Raw genomic sequence first — 22,310 nt, 5'->3', positions numbered from 1 at the left:
ATTATAAGAATGGGCTACCTGGCTTGGCTGCTTTTTGAACTGTATATATTCTGATTTGCTCTTTCTGCTTGGATTACATTTGAGATTCATTTGTGCTAAAACATGAAGCTATAGTTTCACTGCTGTGTAGTCTTCTGCTTAAAACACACAATCTCTTCTACAGCTGATGTGTAATTTGGTGCTTTTTTTTTTGAGATGTGATTTTCGCTCTTGCCCAGGCTGGAGTGCAGTGGCACAATCTCAGCTCACTACAACCCCCACCTCCCGGGTTCAAGTGATTTTTCTGCCTTAGCTTCCCAAGTAGCTTGGATTACAAGCATAGCCCACCATGTCTGGCTAATGTTTTGGTATTTTTAGCAGAGATGGTGTTTCACCATGTTAACCAGGCAGGTCTCAAACTTCTGACCTCAGGTGATCCACCAGCCTTGGCCTCCCAAAGTGCTGGGATTACAGGTGTGAGCCACCGCGCCAGCTGGTGCTTTTTGCTAATAATGCTGCTGTGAACATCCCAGTATGTCTCCTGAGGAACAGAGCTAAGTTTTCCCAGAACTGATTCCGTGTAGGTGACAGGAATGCTCAACTTTAAGAGATGATGCTACTGTTTCTTGAAATTCCTATGCAACACAGCCTTCCAGAAGCGCAGTGGATGCAGTACTCATTGCTCAGCCTACCAAGTAGATGCTGGCAGTTGTTAATTTCTGCCATGCTGGTGGGTATAAATTGTAATTTATGCAGCTTAGGTTGAGCTTGCCTGATTACTAACGAGGTTGAACATCTTCTCTGGTGATCTCGGTCAAGAGCTATTCATTTTCCTCTTCTGTTCATTTTTGCTTATTTTTCTGGTAACTTTTCTTCTTCATTTTTTTTTTTTTTTTTTCTGAGACAGAGTCTCACTCCCTCGACCAGGCTGGAGTGCAATGGCGTGACCTTGGCTCATTGCAACCTCTGCCTTCCGGGTTCAAGTGATTCTCCTGCTTCAGCCTGCATCACCACGCCTGGCTAATTTTTGTGAGTTTTTTTTTTTTTTTTTTGAGACAGAGTCTTGCTCTGTCGCCAGGTGCCAGGCCGGAGTGTAGTGACACGATCTTGGCTCACTGCAACCTCTGCCTCCCGGGTTCAAGCAATTCTCCTGCCTCAGCCTCCCGAGTAGCTGGGACTACAGATGCACACCACCATGCCCAGCTAATTTTTATATTTTAGTAGAGATGAGGTTTCACTATGTTGGCCAGGATAGTTTTGATTTCTTGACCTTGTGATCCCCCTGCCTTGGCCTCCCAAAGTGCTGGCATTGCAGGCATGAGCCATTGTAATTTTTGTGTTTTTAGTAGAGACAGGGTTTCCTCATGTTGGTCAGGCTAGTCTTGAACTCCTGACCTCGTGATCTGCCTGCCTCAGCCTCCCAAAGTGCTGGGGATTACAGGTGCGAGCCACCGTGCCCAGCTTCTTCTTTACTTAAAAAAAAAAAGTTCTTAATTTACTTGTACTTTTTGAAATGGAGTCTTACTCTGTTGCCCATGAGGGAGTGCAGTGGCATGATGTCAGCTCACTGCAACCTCTGCCTCCCAGGTTTGAGCAATTCTCCTGCCTCAGCCTCCTGAGTAGCTGGGATTACCAGCGCCTGCCACTATGCCTGGCAATTTTTTTTTTGAGACGGAGTTTCGCTCTTGTTACCCAGGCTGGAGTGCAATGGAGTGATCTCAGCTCACCGCAACCACTGCCTCCTGGGTTCAGGCAATTCTCCTGCCTCAGCCTCCTGAGTAGCTGGCATTACAGGCACGCACCACCATACCCAGCTAATTTTTTGTATTTTTAGTAGAGACGGGGTTTCACCATGTTGACCAGGATGGTCTCGATCTCTTGACCTCGTGATCCACCCGCCTTGGCCTCCCAAAGTGCTGGGATTACAGGCTTGAGCCACTGCGCCCGGCCAACTTGGCACCTTCTTTATGGTAACTTATGATTAATACGTTATCTTTCTTCATTTAGAGACAGAGTCTAGCTCTGTCGCCCAGACTAGAGTGGTGGCGTGATCAGGGCTCACTGCAGCCTCTGCTTCCCATGCTCAAGTGATCCTCCCATCTCAGCCTCCTGTGTGGCTGGGACCACAGATGTGCATCACTACACTTGGCTGCTTTTAAAATTTTTTGTAGAGATGAGGTCTATGTTGCTCAGGCTGGTCTTAAACTCCTGCACTCAAGGAGTCTAACCTCCCAAAGTGCTGGGATTATAGGCATGAGCCACCACGCCCAGCCAAATTGAGCATTTTTATTGGTGTACATATTGTACACCAATTGTTCATATTGTAACCTTACATTCAGCCTCACTTACACTATTTCTTATGGCTTATCAAACCTTCTCTCTGGGGCTGTTTCTTTTTCCTAAATTATATCCTGAAGAAGTTTTGTTATTGAGGGTTTAGTAATGGTTAACTGGTTTTGTTTGTCCAAAAATGTCCTTAATTCTTTTTTTTTTTTTTTAATGTCCTTAATTCTTAAAAGATGTCCTTATTCTTTTTTTTTAGGGATAGGGTCATACTCTGTTACCTAGGCTGGAATGTAGTGGTGCAATCATGGCTCACTGCAGCCTTGACCTCTCAGGCTTACATGATCCTCCTACTTCAGCCTCCAGAGTACCTGGAACTACAGGTGCACACTACCAAGCCTGGTTAATTTTTGAATTTTTTATAGAGATGAGGTTTTGCCATGTTGCTTGGGCTGGTCTCGAACTCCTGAGCTCATGTGATCCACCCACCTTGGCCTCCCACAGTGCTGAGATTAAAGGCGTGAGCCACCCGATGTGCTTACGTGTTTACTGGCTACCTTTCCTCACTACAGCATAAGAAACTGCTCACAGCTTATTCTCTGTGCCTGGCACATGGTAACACTCAGTAACCCTGGAGAGGTTGGTGGGGGCCCCCCAGGTGAGAGGCCTTTGCTTACCTGAAGTCTCCGCAGGAAGCGCTCTAGGGCAGGCTTGCCCACAGACTGGATTTTGCTGCGATCGAGGCGGACCCGGGCATCTGGGCGCCCATCAGAGCCTGTGGTGGGAGTGATGGTAACGAGTCCCTCGCCAGCCTCCAGCAAGACTCTCAGGATCACAAACCGGGCCTGCATATGGGCCTGCCGGGGCGGGGGAAAGACGACATTTGCAGCCTGTATCAAGTGCTCGGTTCTAGGCCTGGTCTATAGTATATGCTCATTAACTGGCAACTGTACTGTCAATCCCCCCCACCCTGTGGGTCCTTTACTGCTTATTCCCCTCCCCTCCAATGCTTCCTCCTTTCTCAGCTCACAGAGAGGGTAGGCTGCCCTAGGAGACAGGGAGGCCATTTCCAGGCAGGACCTGGTGCCTGGGCTTCCCGTGTCATCCACTGTGACCCCTGCTGCTCCAGATCCCCTCTGAGGACAGCAGCTACCCTCTCCAGGGCCCCCAAACACTTCTTCCTCCACAACCTTGTTTGTGCTCAAAAGTGGAACCAAGTAGGCATCATTATCCCATTTACAGATGATAAAATAGAGGCCCAGAGAGGTAGAGGGACTTCCTTAGGGGTGCACAGCAAGTAAAGGAAGAGTCAGGACTCAGACCCATATTTCTGGACTCTGAATGACATTACATCACCTCCTCAAACCACAACCATCTGATTTTGTCAAAAAGTTTCTGTTGCTTACCCCGCATCCAGAGGACACATAACTGAGCGGTGGCATCGAATGGCCCCAGAGGCATCGTGTGGATGTGAAGACTGGCTCTGCCACTTAGCGGCAGGTAGCTTCATCTCCTTGTGCCTCAACTTCCTCATCTCTAAAATGAGGATAACAATAGCACCTACCTCCTGGGGTAGTTAATTCATGGAGGGCGCTTAGAATTGTGTGTTGCAGCCAGGCGCGGTGGCTCACGCCTGTAATCTCAGCACTTTGGGAGGCCGAGACGGGAGGGTCATGAGGTCAGGAGATTGAGACCATTCTGGCCAACATGGTGAAACCCCATCTCTACTAAATACAAAAAAAAAAAATTAGCCAGGTATGGTGGTGTGAGCATCTGGTCCCAACTACTCAGGAGGCTGAGGCAGGACAATTGCTTGAACCTGGGCAGCAGAGGTTGCAGCGAGCCAAAATTGTACCACTGCACTCCAGCCAGGCAACAGAGAAAGACTCCGTCTCAAAAAACAAAAAACAAAAAATGAAAAATGAATTGTATGTGGCACAGAGTACATCAACTGCAAGGAGTCCTAATAAAGTCACCTCATCTGATTCACCCTGAATGGTGGCCAGGAAGAGTCCTACTGCCATTTCACAGAGAGGAATTCTGGGGCTCACAAGAATGATGTGACTTGCCCCTAAACAGTGGAGTCTGGGATTAAACTGAGTTCATCTGCCTTAAAGGTACAGTGGTCCCATCCTTGCACCCTGATCTTGGCACCCACTGCAGGCTCCCTTCTGCCTCCTGGGGGCTCCACCCAGGCCCCACCTGTCGCCAGTTGGAGGCCTCAGGTGTGTAGAACTCCAGAGCGAGCAGCCCGGCCCGAACCATGTTGAGCCAGTTCACGTAGATCACGTCCTCCGCATCAGCCCCCTCAAAGCCAAAGATCCTGTGGGAGGGGCAGGCAGGTGGCGAATGGTCAGAGGCTGCCCTGTGCCCCTCCCACCAGCCGCCATCACCGCACTGGGACAGCCCACCCCTCAACCCTGCTGCTCTTACTCCAGCACTTGCGGGTGGAGACAGAGGTAGAGCCCCACGCTCTCAGCCCGGCACTCTTCGTAGCTGGAGGCAATGGTGCTGAACTTGCTGTCCCACGTCTCCCCACTCCGATACCAGCTCTGAATCTGGAAAAGGAGCTGGACTGTCAGGCTTAGAGTGGCCAATGCCCCACTGGTGCCCACCCTCCTGGGGTGAGCACCTGGGGCTCCGCCGAGGCCTCCCTCACCTGCTCGCCCGTCTCTGGGTTGATCACCGTCTCCTGGTCAAAGTTGAATGCTCCTTTTTCATCCTGCAGAACACAGGGCGAGTGAGGGAAAGGCACCCCCGGCTGGGTCCAGGCCTCCAGCCCCAGGATCCGTGGGCCCGGAGAGTCGCTCAGAAAGGCAAGCGGGAGCCCAGGAGCAGGTGGCGGGAGCAGCAGGTCAGTCCACACGCTGACACCCGCCCGGCCCTGAGCCCTGTGACGCTGGCTGCCTCCTCAGAGCTCAGGAGTGTGAGAACCAGGGCTGCCTACCTCACCGCACAGAGAGGACAACTGAGGGCCAGACAGGGGAGGGACTCACCCCAAGTCCTGTGAAGACCCAGATTTGGTGTCTCCAGACCCAGGTGGGAGATGCCCCAAACGTGTGGGCCAGAGAACCCAGCTGTGCCCACCACGGGCTTCTGGCCTGGCTCCTGGCTCTGCCAGAGGAGGTCACAGCATCATCCTCGCCCTCCCACCGCGTGCCACGCATCTTTCAGGCAGCATCCTTTTTTTTTTTTTTTTTTTAAAGATGGGTTTTCACCATGTTGGTCAGGCTGGTCTTGAACTCCCGACCTCAGGTGATCCGCCTGCCTTGGCCTCCAAAGTGCTTGGATTACAGGTGTGAGCCACTACGCCTGGCCTCAGGCAGCATCCTTTTAATCCTCACAACTACCCTCTGAGGACAGTGCTACTATGACCCCACTTCACAGACGAGGACACCGAGGCTCAGAGCCTAAGAGCCCCAAGATGGAGTCAGAGCACACAACCTCCGCGGACACTGTCTCTCAGCACTAACACCTGCTTGCTGAGGACCGACTGTGTGCCAGGGCTTACGGTCTGTCTTCACTTTTAGTCTTCGCAACAGCCCACACAGTAGTAGGGGTCAGGAACCTCATTTTACAGATGGGCCAACTGAGGCTCGATGAAGGAGCTGACTTATCCAAGGCCACAGCCTGGATAAAGCCTGGACAAGCGTTCCACCAGACTGCTGCCCCAACAGCTGCTCTCTGCATCTTCCTGACCCTGGGATCTAGCTCCAGCCCTTCCCCATCCAGGGAAGCAGCCCATCCCTGGGGAACAGGGCCCACCCAGAACCCCACCCTCAGAGGGGAGGGTCCATACCCCACTCCACCTCTGGTCATCTCCATGCTGGGGGTCCACAATCAGCTTTTTCAGGCCCCCACAAAAAACTATCTGTGTTTCCATATTCCCTGGGTAGGCGTGGAGGGGGCTCCAGCCACTCTGGCCAGCTGCTCTGGGGAGAAGTGGCTCCCAACAATACCTGGAAAGGCCCAGGCTCCATAGAACAGCAGCGCAAACAGACAGCACTACCGCCTCAGATGGGAGTAGCAGAGATGCCCCCTGCCCCAGCGTCTGTCCTGGGGCTGCTGGAGTCACACCCTTAGGGTACGCTTCCTTAGCCTGAGCCAAGCAATTCCTCCTGGTGTGGGAGGGGCAGCTGAACTGTCCCAGAGGTCCCTCTACACCTCTATACTCAAGGCATCTGAGCTCCTGGGACATCTTGAGAGAGGGCAAGACAGAGTCTTCTCTGCTTAAGGGGCCATTTTCCCCACCTGACCCACAGCCTGCGAGGGCAGAGGCTGAAGCAGCTTCACCGCTGGGTAGGGCAGGTTGTGGGAGAGTGGAGCTGTGGGCGGGGGTGCCAGGGCTGGCCGCTGCCTTCTCACCTGCACGAAGAGCTTGCCGCTGCCATGGCCCAGCAGCTCATGCAGGCCCACCTGCACATCAAAGGAGGGCCCCTTCCAGAGGATATACAGGTCCTGCCAAGACAAGCAGAGAATGCACTGTCCACTGGCCGGCCCCGGCCACAGAGCCTGTCACCCTCCCCTCCCCTGGGCCATGGGCCCAGCTCAGTGTACGTGCTTAGTGAAGGCCAGCTGTGCTCCGCCCCACAGCCCATCTCATCTTTGCAACAACCCAGGAGGCAGGGAGGGATGCCTCCCTAGTGTGACCCAAGAGGACACTGAGGCTCCAAAGTCCGCATGGTCACGTGGCTGGGAAGTGACAGAGCCAGGACTGAAACTGTGCTTTCCTTTCTACTGCTCTGGGCTGTCCGCCTTCCCAAGTCCACTTGAGGCAGGTGAGGCCCAGCCCCGACCCTCTGACTACTGGTGCCCACCTTGTCCTCCTCCTCCAGAAAGGTGAGCTTTTCCCTCTGCGTGGCGTAGGCCACAGCCAGCACGTTCCCCAGTGACACGTTCTTAAAGCCTTCCGTCTGCCTCAGGTCATCATCTGGAGGAGAAGGCGGAGGACCAGAAAGAGGCGAGGGTCAAAGGCCACAGACAAGAGGCACAGGGCTGTTTGCGGAGGGTGTGCATGTGGAGAGGGAGGGGCGACTCTAAAAGGAGGCTTCTGGGGCTTGGGGGCTGGGCCTGAGGACACTCACAGTTGGGGATGTTGATGCCAGCAGGGATGCCAGAGCCAGCGAACGTGAGAACATCCAGGGAGGTGAAGTCGGGGGTAAGAAACTTGTCCTTCTCAAAGGCTGGGGGCCAGGGCAGCTCCTTCAGCAGCTGCTCTGCGCTCGCCACCAGCCGCTCAAACTTGGCACTCATGGCCTTGTTCACTACGGCTACAAAGCCTGCAGGGGAGGGAGGGGGCTGTGGCTTGGCAGGGTTCCAGGAGGGCTCCCACTTCACCCTACTCCAGCCATCACGCATGTACTGAATGGGTACTGTATATGATCACTGTGCTGGTGGCTGGCGACAGCAGTGACCCAGGCCTGGGCCCTACTGGGTCAGGACTGGGGCAGGAAAGCTGCAGCTGCACAAACCTGTCTCCCACTCAGGCCCCTGGGCCACCTGCCCCTTCCCCCTGGGCCTGGGTCTAGGGGCTCACACATGAGACCCATCAGGCTGTGTGCTCTCCCTCCTACCAGGCTAATCTCTTCGGTTTTAGCAGGCAGATGCTCAGAATCTTCTACATTCAGGGGCTGGAGAGGCTTACGGCAGTCACAGAAGTGGCTGAATCCTCAGGCTGGATGCCCTGCCTTTCACAGATAGGTCCCCTGGGGACATGGGTGGGGTCTGAGGCAGCCTGCCACCAGCCTGGGATGACAGCCTCGGGTCAGGTCTACAGTCACAATGTCTATCCTGCTCCCAGCCACTGAGTGCAGAAGTCTGCATCCTAATCACACTGATGTTCAAAGGCTGGGCTAGTTGGCCCAAGATCACACAGCTCCGGTGTGGTGAAGCTGGGCTTGGGAGGCACATGTCTGTTTGGAGCCTATGCCCTGACCAGACACCAGAGGCAGCACAGCAAAGGGGCTCAGAGCCAGGGTTCCCGGGCCACCCCTTGATTGTGACCCAGTGCCCACACCTGTTGTGGAGGGTGTGCATGTGGAGAGGGAGGGGCGACTCTAAAAGGGGGCTTCTGGGGCTTGGGGGCTGCACCTGAGGACACTCACAGTTGGGGATGTTGATGCCCATGGGGATTTAAGATAAATCCTCATGGGATGACGAACCCTAAATTAGTTAATATAGGTAAGCTTCTTACAACAGCGCCCAATACATTGTAAGTGGTGTTTATTTACCATGGCTGTTCTTATTGGTTATGATTATGGCTGAGGAGGGTGGGGAGAACCCTCAAGGGACGCTGGAAACATGGACTTGGAGGTGGAAAAAGGGACTGTGACTGACCTCCCCCTACCCGAGGAAGTTACCTTCAAATTCTCCTCGGGAACCAAAGGGGTCACGGTAGCTCTCGATGAACCCGATGTAACTGGGGGAGAAAAGGGCAGAGGTAGAGGAGGGGCGGGCAGGAGGGGTGGGCAGGGTGGAGCTGGTGCCTCACCTCTCTACGATGGGGCCTTTGTCCTGGATCCAGAAGCGGGAGCCCCTCTTGTGGGCCTCGATGGAGCCCTGGGTGAAGCTATCTATGTACTGGGCCAGCATCTGCTTCTGGTGGCTGTTGGCTGCATACGCCTGAGGTACCATAAGGTGGGGACAGTCAACCTTGGGCCACCCACCCACCTCCACGCCCCCTCTGCTGCCCAGAAGCGTCCCCAGCCTGCACCCCTCAGCCCCCAGCCAGTCCAACCTTGGCTTTGTCCAGCTGTTCCACCACCTTCTGGAGGATGGGTGCGTAGTCTCCCCGGGTCACCTGGAAAGGGCTTCCCCGGAATTCATAGCTCTTCAGCTTGGAAGTCACCTCGGAGTCTGGGGAAGGCCCTGGGGAAAGAAGGCATCACTCAGAAAAGGCTGGAGTAAGACACCTCAGCCAGCTCTTCCCCATAGCATTCTTTTACTCTAAGATCTTCAATGGCTCCCTGTAGCCAACAGACATAAGTATAAACTCTCATCTTAAAAAATATACATATCAGGGCCGGGCGCAGTGGCTCAAGCCTGTAATCCCAGCACTTTGGGAGGCCGAGGCGGGTGGATCATGAGGTCAAGGGATCGAGACCATCTGGTCAGCATGGTGAAACCCCGTCTCTACTAAAAATACAAAAAATTAGCTGGGCATGGTGGCGCGTGCCTGTAATCCCAGCTACTCAGGAGGCTGAGGCAGGAGAATTGCCTGAACCCAGGAGGCGGAGGTTGCGGTGAGCCGAGATCGCGCCATTGCACTCCAGCCTGGGTAACAAGAGCGAGACTCCATCTCAACAACAACAACAAAAAAAATATATATACATATCAGCTGGGCATGGTGGCTCACACCTGTAATCCCAGCACTTTGGGAGGGCAAAGTGGGTGGATCGTCTGAGGTCTGGAGTTCATGACCAACCTAGCCAACATGGTGAAATTCCACCTCTATTAAAAATACAAAACTAGTCGGGTGTGGTGGCATGCACCTGTAATCCAAGCTACTGAGGAGGCTGGGGCAGGAGAATTGCTTGAACCAGGGACATGGAGGTTGCAATAAGCCATTTTTTACCATTGTACTCCAGCCTGGGCGACAAGAGTGAAAATCTTTCTCAAAAACAAAAACGAAAACAAAACAAAAAAACTGGCTGGGCGCAGTGGCTCACACCTGTAATCCCAGCACTGTGGGAAGCTGAGGCATGTGGATCACCTGAGGTCAGGAGTTGGATATCAGTCTGGCCAACATGGTGAGACCCTGTCTCCACTAAAAATACAAAAAATTGCCGGGCGCGGTGGCTCAAGCTTGTAATCCCAGCACTTTGGGAGGCTGAGGCGGGCGGATCACAAGGTCGAGAGATCGAGACCATCCTGGTCAACATAGTGAAACCCCGTCTCTACTAAAAATACAAAACATTAGCTGGGCATGGTAGTGCATGCCTGTAATCCCAGCTACTCAGGAGGCTGAGGCAGGAGAATTGCTTGAACCCAGGAGGCGGAGGTTGCGGTGAGCCGAGATCGTGCCATTGCACTCCAGCCTGGGTGACAAGAGCGAAACTCCGTCTCCAAAAAAAAAAAAAAAAAAAAAATACAAAAAATTTAGTTGGGCATGTTGGCAGGCGCTTGTAATCCAGCTACTTGGGAAGCTGAGGCAGGAGAATTGCTTGAACCTGAGAGGCGGAGGTTGCAGCAAGCTGAGATTGTGCCACTGCGCTCCAGCCTGGGCAACAAGAGCGAGACTCCATCTCAAAACAAAAACAACAACAACAACAAAAAAACCAAAAATACATGTATCATATAACATGTGCTTTCAATGTATTAACTCCTTTAAGCCTCATTCCAACTCTGGGGGGAGGGGGAAATTATTATCCCCATTTTACAGATGGGAAACTAAGGCACCGCGATGTTAAGGGAGTAGCAAGTGGCAGATTGGATTTTAAAAGACAGCCACGTCCCGAACATAATCGACAGTCCCACAGGGAGACACTGAGGGGAAGAGCTGTGATGATAGCAGAAGGGAGCTGGAGTGAAGTCGGGGGCTGGGCAGCCTTCCAGAAGCTGGAAAAGGCAAGGGAGCAGGTTCCTGCTGAGACTCCAGAAGGAATGCAGCCCAGCTTCACCTTGCTTTTAGACTCTGGACCTCCACAACTATAATAGAATAAATCTGTGTTGTTTGGTGCCACTAAATTTGTGGTCATTTGTTACAGAAGCAATGGGATGCTAACACAGTATTGTATTTTCCTCGTCTCTGATCAATAAAATAAACTTCAAAGCTACGTAAAAACAAACAAAACAAACAAGCAAAAATAGCCACAGTATTTCCTGTCTTACTGCTCTTTAAAAAAAACAACAACAAAAAACTGGGATAGGATCTCGCAAGATTGCCCAGCTGATCTGACTCCTGGGCTCAAGTGATCCTCCTGGCTCAGCCTCCTGACTAGCTGGGATTACAGGTATGAGCCACTATGTCCAGCTCAACTGTGACTTCGCCCATGGAGATGTGGGATCAGTGTTCCCTCCTCCTGAAGCTGGAAGGCTGTGACTTCAGTGGCAGGGACATCATGTATGTGCTGAGGCCAGGTCACACAAGGTGAGCAGGCTTCCGCCTGGCTCTCCTGGGATGTTCACTCTTGGAGCCCAGCTACCATGAACAGTAAGAGGGTGCTACGTGAGGTACTGTGGTCAACAGCCCAGCTGGGTTCCAGCCGGCAGCCAGCAGCTGCCTATGAGCGAACGAGCCTGTGGATGCCTGCGGCCACAAGCCGTCGAGTCTTCCCAGCTGAGGCCCCAGACATGGTCACCCAGCAACTGGCTGTTCCTACTGTGCTCCACCTGCATTCCTGACCCAGAGTCTGTGAGCATGAAAAGATTTTTTTTTTTTTTTTTGAGACAGTCTTGCTCTGTCACCAGGCACTAGGCTAGAGTGCAGTGGCGCAATCTCGGCTCATTGCAACCTTCGCCTCCCAGGTTCAAGCAATTCTCCTATCTCAGCCTCCCAAGTAACCGGGACTACAGGTGCACGCCACCATGCCCAGCTAATTTTTGTATTTTAGTAGAGATGGGATTTCACCATGTTGGCCAGGATGGTCTCAATCTCTTGACCTCGTGATCTACCCGCCTCGGCCTCCCAGAGTGCTGGGATTACAGGCGTGAGCCACCGTGCTCTGCTGAAAAGGAAGTTTTGTAGCACTAAATTTGGGAAGCATTTGTTCCACAGCAATAGATAATGACCCACTCAGGTATCCTGGCTCCAGGGCCTCACTCAACCACTGCCCGACATTGCATCCTGTACGTTAAGTATGGGCCCAGCTTATATTCCAGTGAGATCCACTCCTGTTCCTCTGAACCCACATCTGCCATCATCTCCCTGATGGATGCTCAGATCCACCAAGCGCTGAGCACTGGGGAGACAATGGCTGATGAAACACACAGACCCTTCTCTCGGGAGCTTGTAGTTAGGGAAACTACTAAGTGTGCCAATGGGAAGAGAGAAAGGCATGGACTCAGTTACAGGAAGATGGGGGAAGATCCTGGGGAAGGCGATGTCCATGCATGGCCTAGAGGACGGGGAAGAGGTGGCCAGGGCGCAAGGAGAGGCCAGAGGAGGTTCCGCATGGGAAACAGGGAATAGACTGTGCAAAGACCCAGAGAGGGGCCAGGTGCAGTGGCTCACACCTTTAATTCCAGCATTTTGGGAGGCCGAAAGGCAGGTGATCACCTGAGGTCAGGAGTTGGAGAACAGCCAGGCCACCATGGTAAAATACTGTCTCTACTAAAAATACAAAAATTAGCCAGGTGTTGTGATGGGTTCCTGCAATGCCAGCTACTCTGGAGGCTGAGGTAGGAGAATCACTTGAACCCGGGAGGCAGAGGTTGCAGTGAGCCAAGGTCGTGCCACTGTACTCTAGCCTAGGCACTCCAGCCTGGGCGATACAGCGAGACTCTGTCTCAAAAAATAAAAACCCCAAAACAAAAACAAAAACAAAGACCTAGAGAGGGTCCATGAGAAAAAAAAAAAAAAAAAAAATGGTGCTAAACCAAATCATTAAAAAAAAAAGAGAGAGAGGGCCGGGCGCGGTGGCTCACGCCTGTAATCCCAGCACTTTGGGAGGCCGAGGCGGGTGGATCACGAGGTCAAGAGATCGAGACCATCCTGGTCAACATGGTGAAACCTCGTCTCTACTAGAAAATGAGCTGGGCATGGTGGCACGTGCCTGTAATCCCAGCTACTCAGGAGGCTGAGGCAGGAGAATTGCCTGAACCCAGGAGGCGGAGGTTGCGGTGAGCCGAGATCGCGCCATTGCACTCCAGCCTGGGTAACAAGAGCGAAACTCTGTCTCAAAAAATAAAAAATAAAAAATAAAAATAAAAAAAAAATAAAAAAGACAAGAGTTTCGCTCTTGTTAGCCAGGCTGGAGTGCAATGGCGCGATCTCGGCTCACTACAACCTCCACCTCCTGGGTTCAGGCAATTCTCCTGTCTCAGCCTCCTGAGTAGCTGGGATTACAGGCACGCGCCACCATGCCCAGCTAATTTTTTGTATTCTTAGTAGAGATGGGGTTTCACCTTGTTGACCAGGATGGTCTCCATCTCTTGACCTTGTGATCCACCCGCCTCGGCCTCCCAAAGTGCTGGGATTACAGGCTTGAGCCACCGTGCCCGGCTCTTTTTTTTTTTTTTTTTTTTTTTTGAGACGGAATCTTGCTCTGCCACCCAGGCTGGAGTGCTGGAGTGCAGTGATAAGATCTCGGCTCACTGCAACCTCTGCCTCCTGGGTTCAAGCGATTCTCCTGCCTCAGCCTCCTAAATAGCTAGAATCATAGGCAAATGTCAGCACACCCAGCTAATTTTCGTATTTTTAGTAGAGATGGGGTTTCACCATGCTGGGCACCATCCTGAGCTCAGGTGATTCGCCTGCCTGAGCCTCCCAAAGTGCTGGGATTACAGGTGTGAGCCACCGCACCCGGCCTGAGGGGCCAACTTCATTGCCTGACTACAGGATAAGCTTGAGACCAGGCTGAGCCAGTCAGAAACCTGTCCCTTGCTAGCCCTCAGGGATTGGTTCACAGACAAATATGGGACTAATATAGAGAAACTAGAGCCATTCCCTGGCCTTATGCAGAAACTCCTGGGAGAGAAGGACCCTCTTTCTGCTGCACTGGCAGGGCTGGTGGCCTGAGCCACCCAGGTCCAGAAATGGCCGGGAGGGGGCAGAAGGGAAGCCTGGGGCTAAGCTCACCTGTGCCGAGCACAGAAGCCAGCCGCACCTCATAGTGGGGCTTCCCTTCTCTGTCGACCTCTTTGAAGAGCCGGGTGTTGTAGGCACTGAGGTTCTAGAAGAGACCAGGGCAGGGGTTAGAGAGTGAGGTCTGGAGGGGACAGTGGGGTAGGAAGAGGAAAATGGACCACGCAAGGGGGAGAAGGCATGGAGGCAAAGCAGGCTGGGCCTTCCCAGTTGGCTGTAGTGGGGAGAGGGAGAGTGGGCAGGGACAGCCCAGGGCCACCTCTCCTGCTCTGCTCGTGACACTGTGCACTAACTTTTACTAAGCACTGACTCCAACCACTGTGCCAGGCACTGCATGGCCTCTGTGAACCCAGGGCTACTGGAGGTGGGTACCACTTCACAGCCATGGAAACTGATCACGTAGCTGGTAAGTGGCTGAGCTGGGAGTTCCACTGACACACGGACCCCAGAGCCACACAAGGATGTGGCCTGAGGTCCTGCCTCCTCATCCTGCTCTGAGCCTGTCTTTAGGCTCTACAGCCTGGGGTGGGGCAGGGGTGGCACCTTCCCTCGTACACAGGGGCGGGGGGTAGTCAAGCAGAGACTCAGGAGTGGTCACCAGGTATGAGGGGCTAGGACTAGGAACCCCACCAAACCGACGCTACCCTGAGATCCCCTGACCCCAAACCTGTGAGTCCAGAAAGTCTTGGGCCAGTTTGGCATCTTCCATGGTACAATTCCCAGAGAAATAGGTGGTGATTCCCTGTTGGGGAAGAGAGGGGACATGGGAAAGAGGAGTTGCCGAGGTCAGGGCTGCAGGGATGTCATCTTCCAGGATTCCTGTCCCTCCCTCCTTCCAGCAGCCTCTACCCCTTACCCCTCCATCTACCTCTAGGGGAAAAAGTTGTAAAACAAACAGATGCTCATCTCCAGCCTTCCTGCAGCCCTGCTGAGGCCTCTCTCAGGCTGGCCACCCCTAAGACTTGCATCCTCACCCCAGGCAACTGAGGTGGCCTGCAGAGGTAGCCACCCTGCAACCCCCTCCTTCCCTGCCATCTTCTCCTCAGCTCCCTCTTCCTTCAGCCTTCTCCTTCCCTCCATCAGCACACCACATCCTGCATGCAGAATGTCAGATCTGGGAGGGCATTCAGAAAGCATTCAACCTGACCTGCTTCTCATTCTATAGATGACAAAACTGAGGCCTAGAGTAGGGAGCAGTATTGCCTCAGGAGTGTGAGGCAGAGCCCATCGCTTCCCCATTCCGTGTCCTTCCCTCCTTACCAAGTGGCCTGGAAGGATTCCCTCCACTCCCCCTCCCCTTGGAGGAGTCGGGGCCTCACCTCGTTCCCCAGCCCGAGGTGTCGAAGCCTTGGCTCCAGACAGAACATAAGCTCCCCGCAGGTCTGCCAGAGGCCTCTGACTTCTTCTGGGTGCTGCTGAGCGGCCTCACTCCCTAGGATCACCCGTTCCAGCTTCTCCTGCAGGGAAAGGGAGGCCACTGGTTCAGTCACCCCACCCAAACCTGCCTTCCAGAGCCTCCCTATCCACTCCCAAGCTCTTCTCCCATGGCCTAAGAGCTTTGGCTCGTTGTGCGGTCCATGGACCAGCAGCACTGGTGGGACCTGAGAAATGTCAAGCCTCCATGTGCGGTGGCTCATGCCTATAATCCCAGCACTTCAGGAAGCAGAGGAGAGACATGCTTGAGGCCAGGCTTGGAAGCCAAGACAAGCCTGGGCAACACAGAAAGACCCCCATCTCAACAAAGAATAAAAAAATTTAGGTAGGGCAAGGTGGCTCACGTCTGTAATCCCCATGCTTTGGGAGGCTGAAACAGGTGGATCACCTGAGTTCAGGAGTTTGAGACCAGCCTGGCCAACATGGTGAAACCCCGTCTCTACCAAAAATATAAAAATTAGCCAGACGTGATGGTGCACGCCTGTAATCCCAACTACTTGGGAGGCTGAGGAAGGAGAATTGCTTGAACCCAGGAGGTGGAGGTTGCAGTAAGCTGAGATCCTGCCACTACACTCCAGCCTGTGTGACGAAAGTGAGACCCTATCTCAAAAAAAAAAAAAAAAAAAAAAAAAAATTAGGCTAGACACAGTGGCTCATGCCTGTAATCCTAGCATTTTGAGAGGACAAGATGTGAGAATTGCTTGAGCCTAGGAGTTCAAGACCAGCTTAGGTAACACAGTGGGATTCTGTCTCTACAAAAAAAAAAAAATTTTTTTTTTTATAGAGACAGAATGTTGCTCTGTTGCCAGGTGCCAGGCTAGAGTGCAATGGTGCAATCTCAGCTCACTGCAGCCTCTGCCTCTTGGGTTCAAGCAATTCTTCTGCCTCAGCCTCCCGAGTAGCTGGGACTACAGGCATGTGCCACCACACTCAGATAATTTTTGTATTTTAGTAGAGATGGGGTTTCACCATGTTGGCCAGGATGGTCTCAATGTCTTGACCTCGTAATCTACCCACCTTGGCCTCCCAAAGTGCTGGGATCACAGGTATGAACCACCATGCGCAGCCCTCTACAAAAAATTTTAAAAAAATCAGCCAGGCTGGGCGCGGTGGCTCAAGCCTGTAATCCCAGCACTTTGGGAGGCCGAGGCGGGTGGATCACGAGGTCAAGAGATCGAGACCATCCTGGTCAACATGGTGAAACCCCGTCTCTACTAAAAATACAAAAAATTAGCTGGGCATGGTGGCACGTGCCTGTAATCCCAGCTCCTCAGGAGGCTGAGGCAGGAGAATTGCCTGAACCCAGGAGGCGGAGGTTGCGGTGAGCCGAGATCGCGCCATTGCACTCCAGCCTGGGTAACAAGAGCGAAACTCCGTCTCAAAAAAAAAAAAAAAAAAAAAAAAAAAAAAAATCAGCCAGGTGTCGTGGTGGCAGGCACCTGTGGTCCCAGCTACTCTGGAAGCTGAGGAGGATCGCTTGAGCATAGGAAGTTGAGGTTGCAGTGAGCTGTGTTTGTGCCACTGCCCCCATCCTGAGTAAGAGAGTGAGGTCCTATCCCAAAAAAAAAAAAAAAAGAAAAAAGAAAAAAAAAAAGAAAGGAAGAAAATTTAGCTGTTGTGGTGGTGCATGCCCACATTCCCAACTACTTGGGAGGCTAAGGCAGGAGGATCACTTGAGTCCAGGAGGTTGAGGCTGAAGTGGGTCATGATCACACCACTAGGTCCAGCTTGGGTGACAGAGCAATGCCCTGTCTTAATGAAAAAATGTCAGGCTGGGTGCGGTGGCTCACACCTGTAATCCCAACACTTTGGGAAGGCCAAGGTGGGTAGATCACGAGGTCATGAGATCAGGACCATTCTGACTGACACAGTGAAACCCTGTCTCTACTAAAAATACAAAAAATTAGCCGGGCATGGTGGCACGCGCCTGTAGTCCCAGCTACTCAGGTGACTGAGGCAGGAGAATTCCTTGGACCCAGGAGGTGGAGGTTGCAATGAGCAGACATGCCACTGCACTCCAGCCTGGGCAACAGAGCAAGACTACATCTCAAAAAAAAAAAAAAAAAAAAAAAATGTCAAGCCTCGGGCCGCCAGACCTGCCAAATCAGATGCTGAACGTCAGTAAGATTGCCAGGTGACTTGTGTGCATGTGAAAGTCCCGGCTCTTATACCTGCTGTAAGAACCACCTCTGCCCTAAACAGACTCAAGCCTCATAACCCTGGTGGGGATGCTTCCTGCCCAGCACTCGCCACTGTTCCTGGTGATGACCAATGAGCTCCGTGTCTGCGAGCACCTAAAAGGTCACAGAACGCTTCCACATCCCGCCCTTGTTCCACCTGAAGATCAGCAGTCAGGGAGAGCTGTGCTTTTCATTTATACACTAAGAGGCTGCAGCACCCAGTGAGGCTGGTGACACCCACAGTCACACAGGGTGACAGCAATAGGCTCAAGGGTCTCTGCTTCTGATACTCTGGTTAGGGCTCCTTCTAATGCATTCTCCACCCCCACCCCACCAAACCCCTATCTCCACTTCCCCAACCCTCCCTTGGCTCACCTTGGGCAAGTTGGGAACAAACTTGGTATCACCAAAGGACTTGTAGTTGCCCATGTTGGAGTAAACACCCGCAGCATAGACCAGGAACGCCTGAGGGGGGAGGCAGGCATCAGAGACCTAGGAAGCACAGCCTCCCTGACCCCAGTGACACCCCCTCCTGAGATGCAAATGCCCCAGTAGAACCAGTGTGGGTAAGGCTAGGAAATCTGTGGGCAGGACCCAGGTCCTGGGAAGCCCCAGTCTGGCCCACACTGACTTTCACAGACCCATTTTCACACCCTCATTGTCCTGCCTAACTGATCTTCTGGACAGTTCCCACACACACCCAAGCGCTTGTCTGCCTTTGTCCTCTCCATCCCAGCACCCTCTCAGCCACCTGAGGCTTCTGCGTCCTTTAAGGCCTAATTCCAGCACCACCTCCCTCCTCCTGGGAGCCTGTCCTCAGCCTCTGACCCATCAGGCAGCTGGCCTTGGAAGCAAGCAACACACGTTAGAGCCGGAGGGGCCTTAGTCATCTATCTTCTCTGTGGCTTCTGCTGGCCCCAGATCTTCCTCTGGTAATAAGACCTCAGACCTCCTCTTGTGGGTAGGGGGCTGGGGGATCTCCCTTCCCCCAGCTCCAGGGCCATTCCTGGAGCTCAGGGATGTAAGTTAGCTCAGCCAGTCTGAGAAACCACCATCCCTGACTACAGGGATGGACCTAAAGCTCCATCTGGCCTAAGAGCTTTACCTAGGACATTTCCTATTGGCAAAGAGCCTCTGTACACCAGGGATTATCAGGCCTGGAACCCCTGGAGCTCCCCTCCATGAGTGAGAAAAGCAACCAAGCGGAGAGATGAAGATTGCATCCCAATGGGAGCACTGAATCCCTGCATCCAGCCCTGCCTGAAACTTCCACTAGACCTGGACTTTTCAATCACGTGAGCCAATAACTCTCTTTTTCATGTAAGCCAAGTTGAGTTGGGTTTCTGCTACTGCAAACATAAGAATTCCCCTGAAAATAGTAACGCTTGGATTGTACCTTTTCATTTATAAACATTTCCACAGATTATTAGCTCTTTTAATGAGTAAGCCAAGCCCTCAAGATGGGAAGTCATTGCCCAACATTCAAAAGCGGTAGAAGAAACAGCACATCAGCTCAGAGAGAAACAATCCAAAATCCCTTTATTTCACATATAGAAAAACAGGTCATATTCTTGTACATTCTTGGTGGGAATATAATGCAGTGAAGCTTTTTTAGAAGATGATTTAACAAAATCAGTCAATTGTAAATGTACAGAACTTTTGACCCAGCAGTTCTCCATCTAGAAATAGATCCTCCTCACATGTGTGCACGAGTATGCTCACCATGGCACTGTTTGTAAGAAAAACAGGGCAAGCTAAATGTCCAGCAATAAAGAAAAGAGTAAATTGATTACAGTGTACACTGTTATGGAATCCTTCACGCCAATAAAAAGGAGTAAGGTACATTTATATGTACCCCATGGAAGTTCTCCAAGAACTGGCATTCAATGGGAAAAGCAGAACATGAAGCAGGAAAAGAACATTATCTCATTTCTATAAAAGCGAAAACAAGGAACTGAGTCACCATGCATGTACACATATAGGAATGTAATATACAGATGGCATAGAAAAGGCTGTAACTGGCCGGGCGCGGTGGCTCACACCTCTAATCCCAGCACTTTGGGAGGCCGAGGCAGGTGGATCACGAGGTTAGGAGATCAAATCCATCCTGGCCAACATGGTGAAACCCAGTCTCTACTAAAAATACAAAAATTAGTTGGGTGTGGTGGTGCGTGCCTGTAATCCCAGCTACTCGGGAGGCTGAGGCATTAGAATTGCTCGAACCCAGGAGGGGGAGGTTGTAGTGAGCCGCGATTGGACCACCACACTCTAGCCTGGTGAAAGTGAGACTCCATCTCAAAAAAAAAAAAAAAAGGCTGCAGCTAAGGCCAGGCATGGTGGCTCACACCTGTAATCCCAGCACTTTGGGAGGCTGAGGCAGGTGGATTGCTTGCAGCCAGGAGTTCAACACCAGCCTGGCCAACATGGTGAAAACCCAGCTCTACTAAAAATACAAAAATTAGCTGGACAGAGTAGCACATACCTGTGGTCCCAGCTACTTGGGAAGCTGAGGCGTGAGAAGTGTTTGAACCTGGGAGGCGGAGGTTTGCAGTGAGCTGAGATTGTGCCACGGTATTCCAGCCTGGGTGACAGAATGAGACTCTCACCAAAAAAAAAAAAAAAAAAAAAAAAAAGAAAAGGCTGTAACCAGCCTCAGTAGTTACCTCTGAGGAGGGTACTGAGAATGAGTGATCTTTGGGTTTTGTTTTGTGTCTTTCTGCATTGCTGCAATGCACTAAGAATTCATCTATTAACTGACCAATACATCCAAAAACAAAAACTAAGAGACAGGCAGAACATTCTTTCCAGGGCCACACAGTGTGGTAGAGAACTGGTCCTGATCTCAGACCTCCTGATTCCTACTCTGGACTCCTTCCTCTGCCTTCCCTGAATCTCCACTACAGTTTCTTTTGCTATAATCAGAGAAGCCACCATTTATTTTGAAGTCAGGCACTGTTCTAAGTGGGTCATCACAACACTAAGAGGTATACACATCCCACATGCATATTTTACAGATGAGAAGACTGAGGTTCCAGAGAGGGGAAGTGCCTGAATTTGTAACCTTTGGTTTAATCCTCCACCTACCCCTTGAAATAGACAGACATTTGCATCCTGGTCTTTCACACCCAGAAGCCATTCAGGAAATGCGGGTTGGCCCGAGAGAACTGACCTGATACTCCTCCTCCGTAAGGCCCTCGGCCAGGGCATGTTGGCGCAGCTGGTCAGGGTCCTGCGCGCGGAAGAGGCGGCTGAGAAGAGCATAGATGTAGGGGGCCTCGGGGGAGGTCTGCAGCAGCACGGCCAGGCCTCCGTACCAGGCCGCACGGGACAGGTGGTGGGCATAGAGGCGCTCTGAAGGTGACAGTAGGCGGAAGGCCTCACGGCAGTCCAGACTAGACACGCCAATGTCATTGGGCAGGATGTACTGGGTGTCCGCCATGGGCCCTGCTGAGAACCATCACTATCATCACAGCTGTCGTTTACCCCACAACAGTTGCATACCTGGTCCTGAACTCTTATGATCTCATTTAATCCTCCCAAAAGCACACATGGAAAGGAATACTATTGTACCCATTCACCAGATATGCTAACTGAGGCTCAGAGGTGAAATGACTCACCCAAGGAGGTCACAAAATACACTGATGGACCATATTTGGTCTGTAGCCTCTATATCTTTTTTTTTTTTTTTTTTTTTTTTTTTTGAGACGGAGTTTCGCCCTTGTTACCCAGGCTGGAGTGCAATGGCGCGATCTCGGCTCACCGCAACCTCCGCCTCCTGGGCTCAGGCAATTCTCCTGCCTCAGCCTCCTGAGTAGCTGGGATTACAGGCACGTGCCACCATGCCCAGCTAATTTTTTGCACTTTTAGTAGAGACGGGGTTTCACCATGTTGACCAGGATGGTCTCGATCTCTCGACCTCGTGATCCACCCGCCTCGGCCTCCCAAAGTGCTGGGATTACAGGCTTGAGCCACCGCGCCCGGCTGTAGCCTCTATATCTTAAAGATTGACTCTAAGGCTGGGAATGGTGGCTCACACCTGTAATCCCAGCACTTTGGGAGGGTGTGATGGATGGATCACCTGAGGTCAAGAATTCAAGACCAGTCTGGCCAACAGGGTGAAACCCCTTCTCTACTAAAAATAAAAAATTTAGCCGGGCGTGGTGATGGGCGCCTGTAATCCCAGTTACTGGGAAGGCTGAGGCAGGAGAATTGCTTGAACCCAGGAGGCGGAGGCTGCAGTGAGGCAAATCACACCATTGAACTCCAGCCTAGGCAACAAGACTCCATTTCGAAAAAAAAAAAAAAAAAAAAAAAAAAAAAGACTCTACCTAGTGTTACATATGGGGAAACTGAGGTTCAGAGAGGCTAAGAGCCTTGCTTAATCTCACAATAGAGACATCAGCAGCAGAGACCCTCATCTCTAGGCTCCCAGCCCAGGCCCCTCCCTGCTTCCTTGTTCAAAATTCCTTTTTTCAGAAGGAGTCTCACTCTGTTGCCCAGGCTGGAGCACAATGGCATGATCTCAAACTGCAACCTCTGCCTTCCGAGTTCAAGCTATTTTCCTGCCTCAGCCTCCTGAGTAGCTGGGACTACAGGTGCACGCCACCACGCCCTGCTAATTTTTGTATTTTTGGTAGAGACGGGGCTCTCACTATTTTGCCCAGGCTGCTCTTGAACTCCTGACCTCAAGT

At 52.1% G+C, this 22,310-nt stretch overlaps 1 protein-coding gene across 3 annotated transcripts in view; it reads right to left on the bottom strand.

The window, feature by feature from the left end:
• The window catches only part of DPP3 (dipeptidyl peptidase 3), a 34,964-nt gene that overhangs the window by 8,831 nt on the left and 3,823 nt on the right, over positions 1–22,310 (bottom strand). For 2 of the 3 annotated variants that reach the window (XM_010348360.3, XM_074401735.1), the window contains exons 2-16: positions 20,789–21,066; positions 17,995–18,084; positions 15,325–15,462; positions 14,673–14,747; positions 14,000–14,093; positions 8,999–9,129; positions 8,753–8,883; positions 8,622–8,680; positions 7,347–7,541; positions 7,080–7,192; positions 6,628–6,720; positions 4,922–4,984; positions 4,696–4,820; positions 4,465–4,585; positions 2,940–3,119 (exon numbers count right to left, since the gene is read on the bottom strand). In XM_010348360.3, the coding sequence (XP_010346662.1) occupies positions 2,940–3,119; positions 4,465–4,585; positions 4,696–4,820; positions 4,922–4,984; positions 6,628–6,720; positions 7,080–7,192; positions 7,347–7,541; positions 8,622–8,680; positions 8,753–8,883; positions 8,999–9,129; positions 14,000–14,093; positions 14,673–14,747; positions 15,325–15,462; positions 17,995–18,084; positions 20,789–21,066 (1,886 nt within the window). The remainder of the gene's footprint in view (positions 1–2,939; positions 3,120–4,464; positions 4,586–4,695; positions 4,821–4,921; positions 4,985–6,627; positions 6,721–7,079; positions 7,193–7,346; positions 7,542–8,621; positions 8,681–8,752; positions 8,884–8,998; positions 9,130–13,999; positions 14,094–14,672; positions 14,748–15,324; positions 15,463–17,994; positions 18,085–20,788; positions 21,067–22,310) is intronic. The other variant, XM_003937747.4, reaches the window with a different exon arrangement.

Source organism: Saimiri boliviensis, chromosome 6 (assembly GCF_048565385.1).
Source record: "Saimiri boliviensis isolate mSaiBol1 chromosome 6, mSaiBol1.pri, whole genome shotgun sequence".
Taxonomy (NCBI): Eukaryota; Metazoa; Chordata; class Mammalia; order Primates; family Cebidae; genus Saimiri; species Saimiri boliviensis.
The sequence above is the reverse complement of the archived record's forward strand: the minus strand, read 5'-3'. Positions and strand labels throughout refer to the sequence as shown.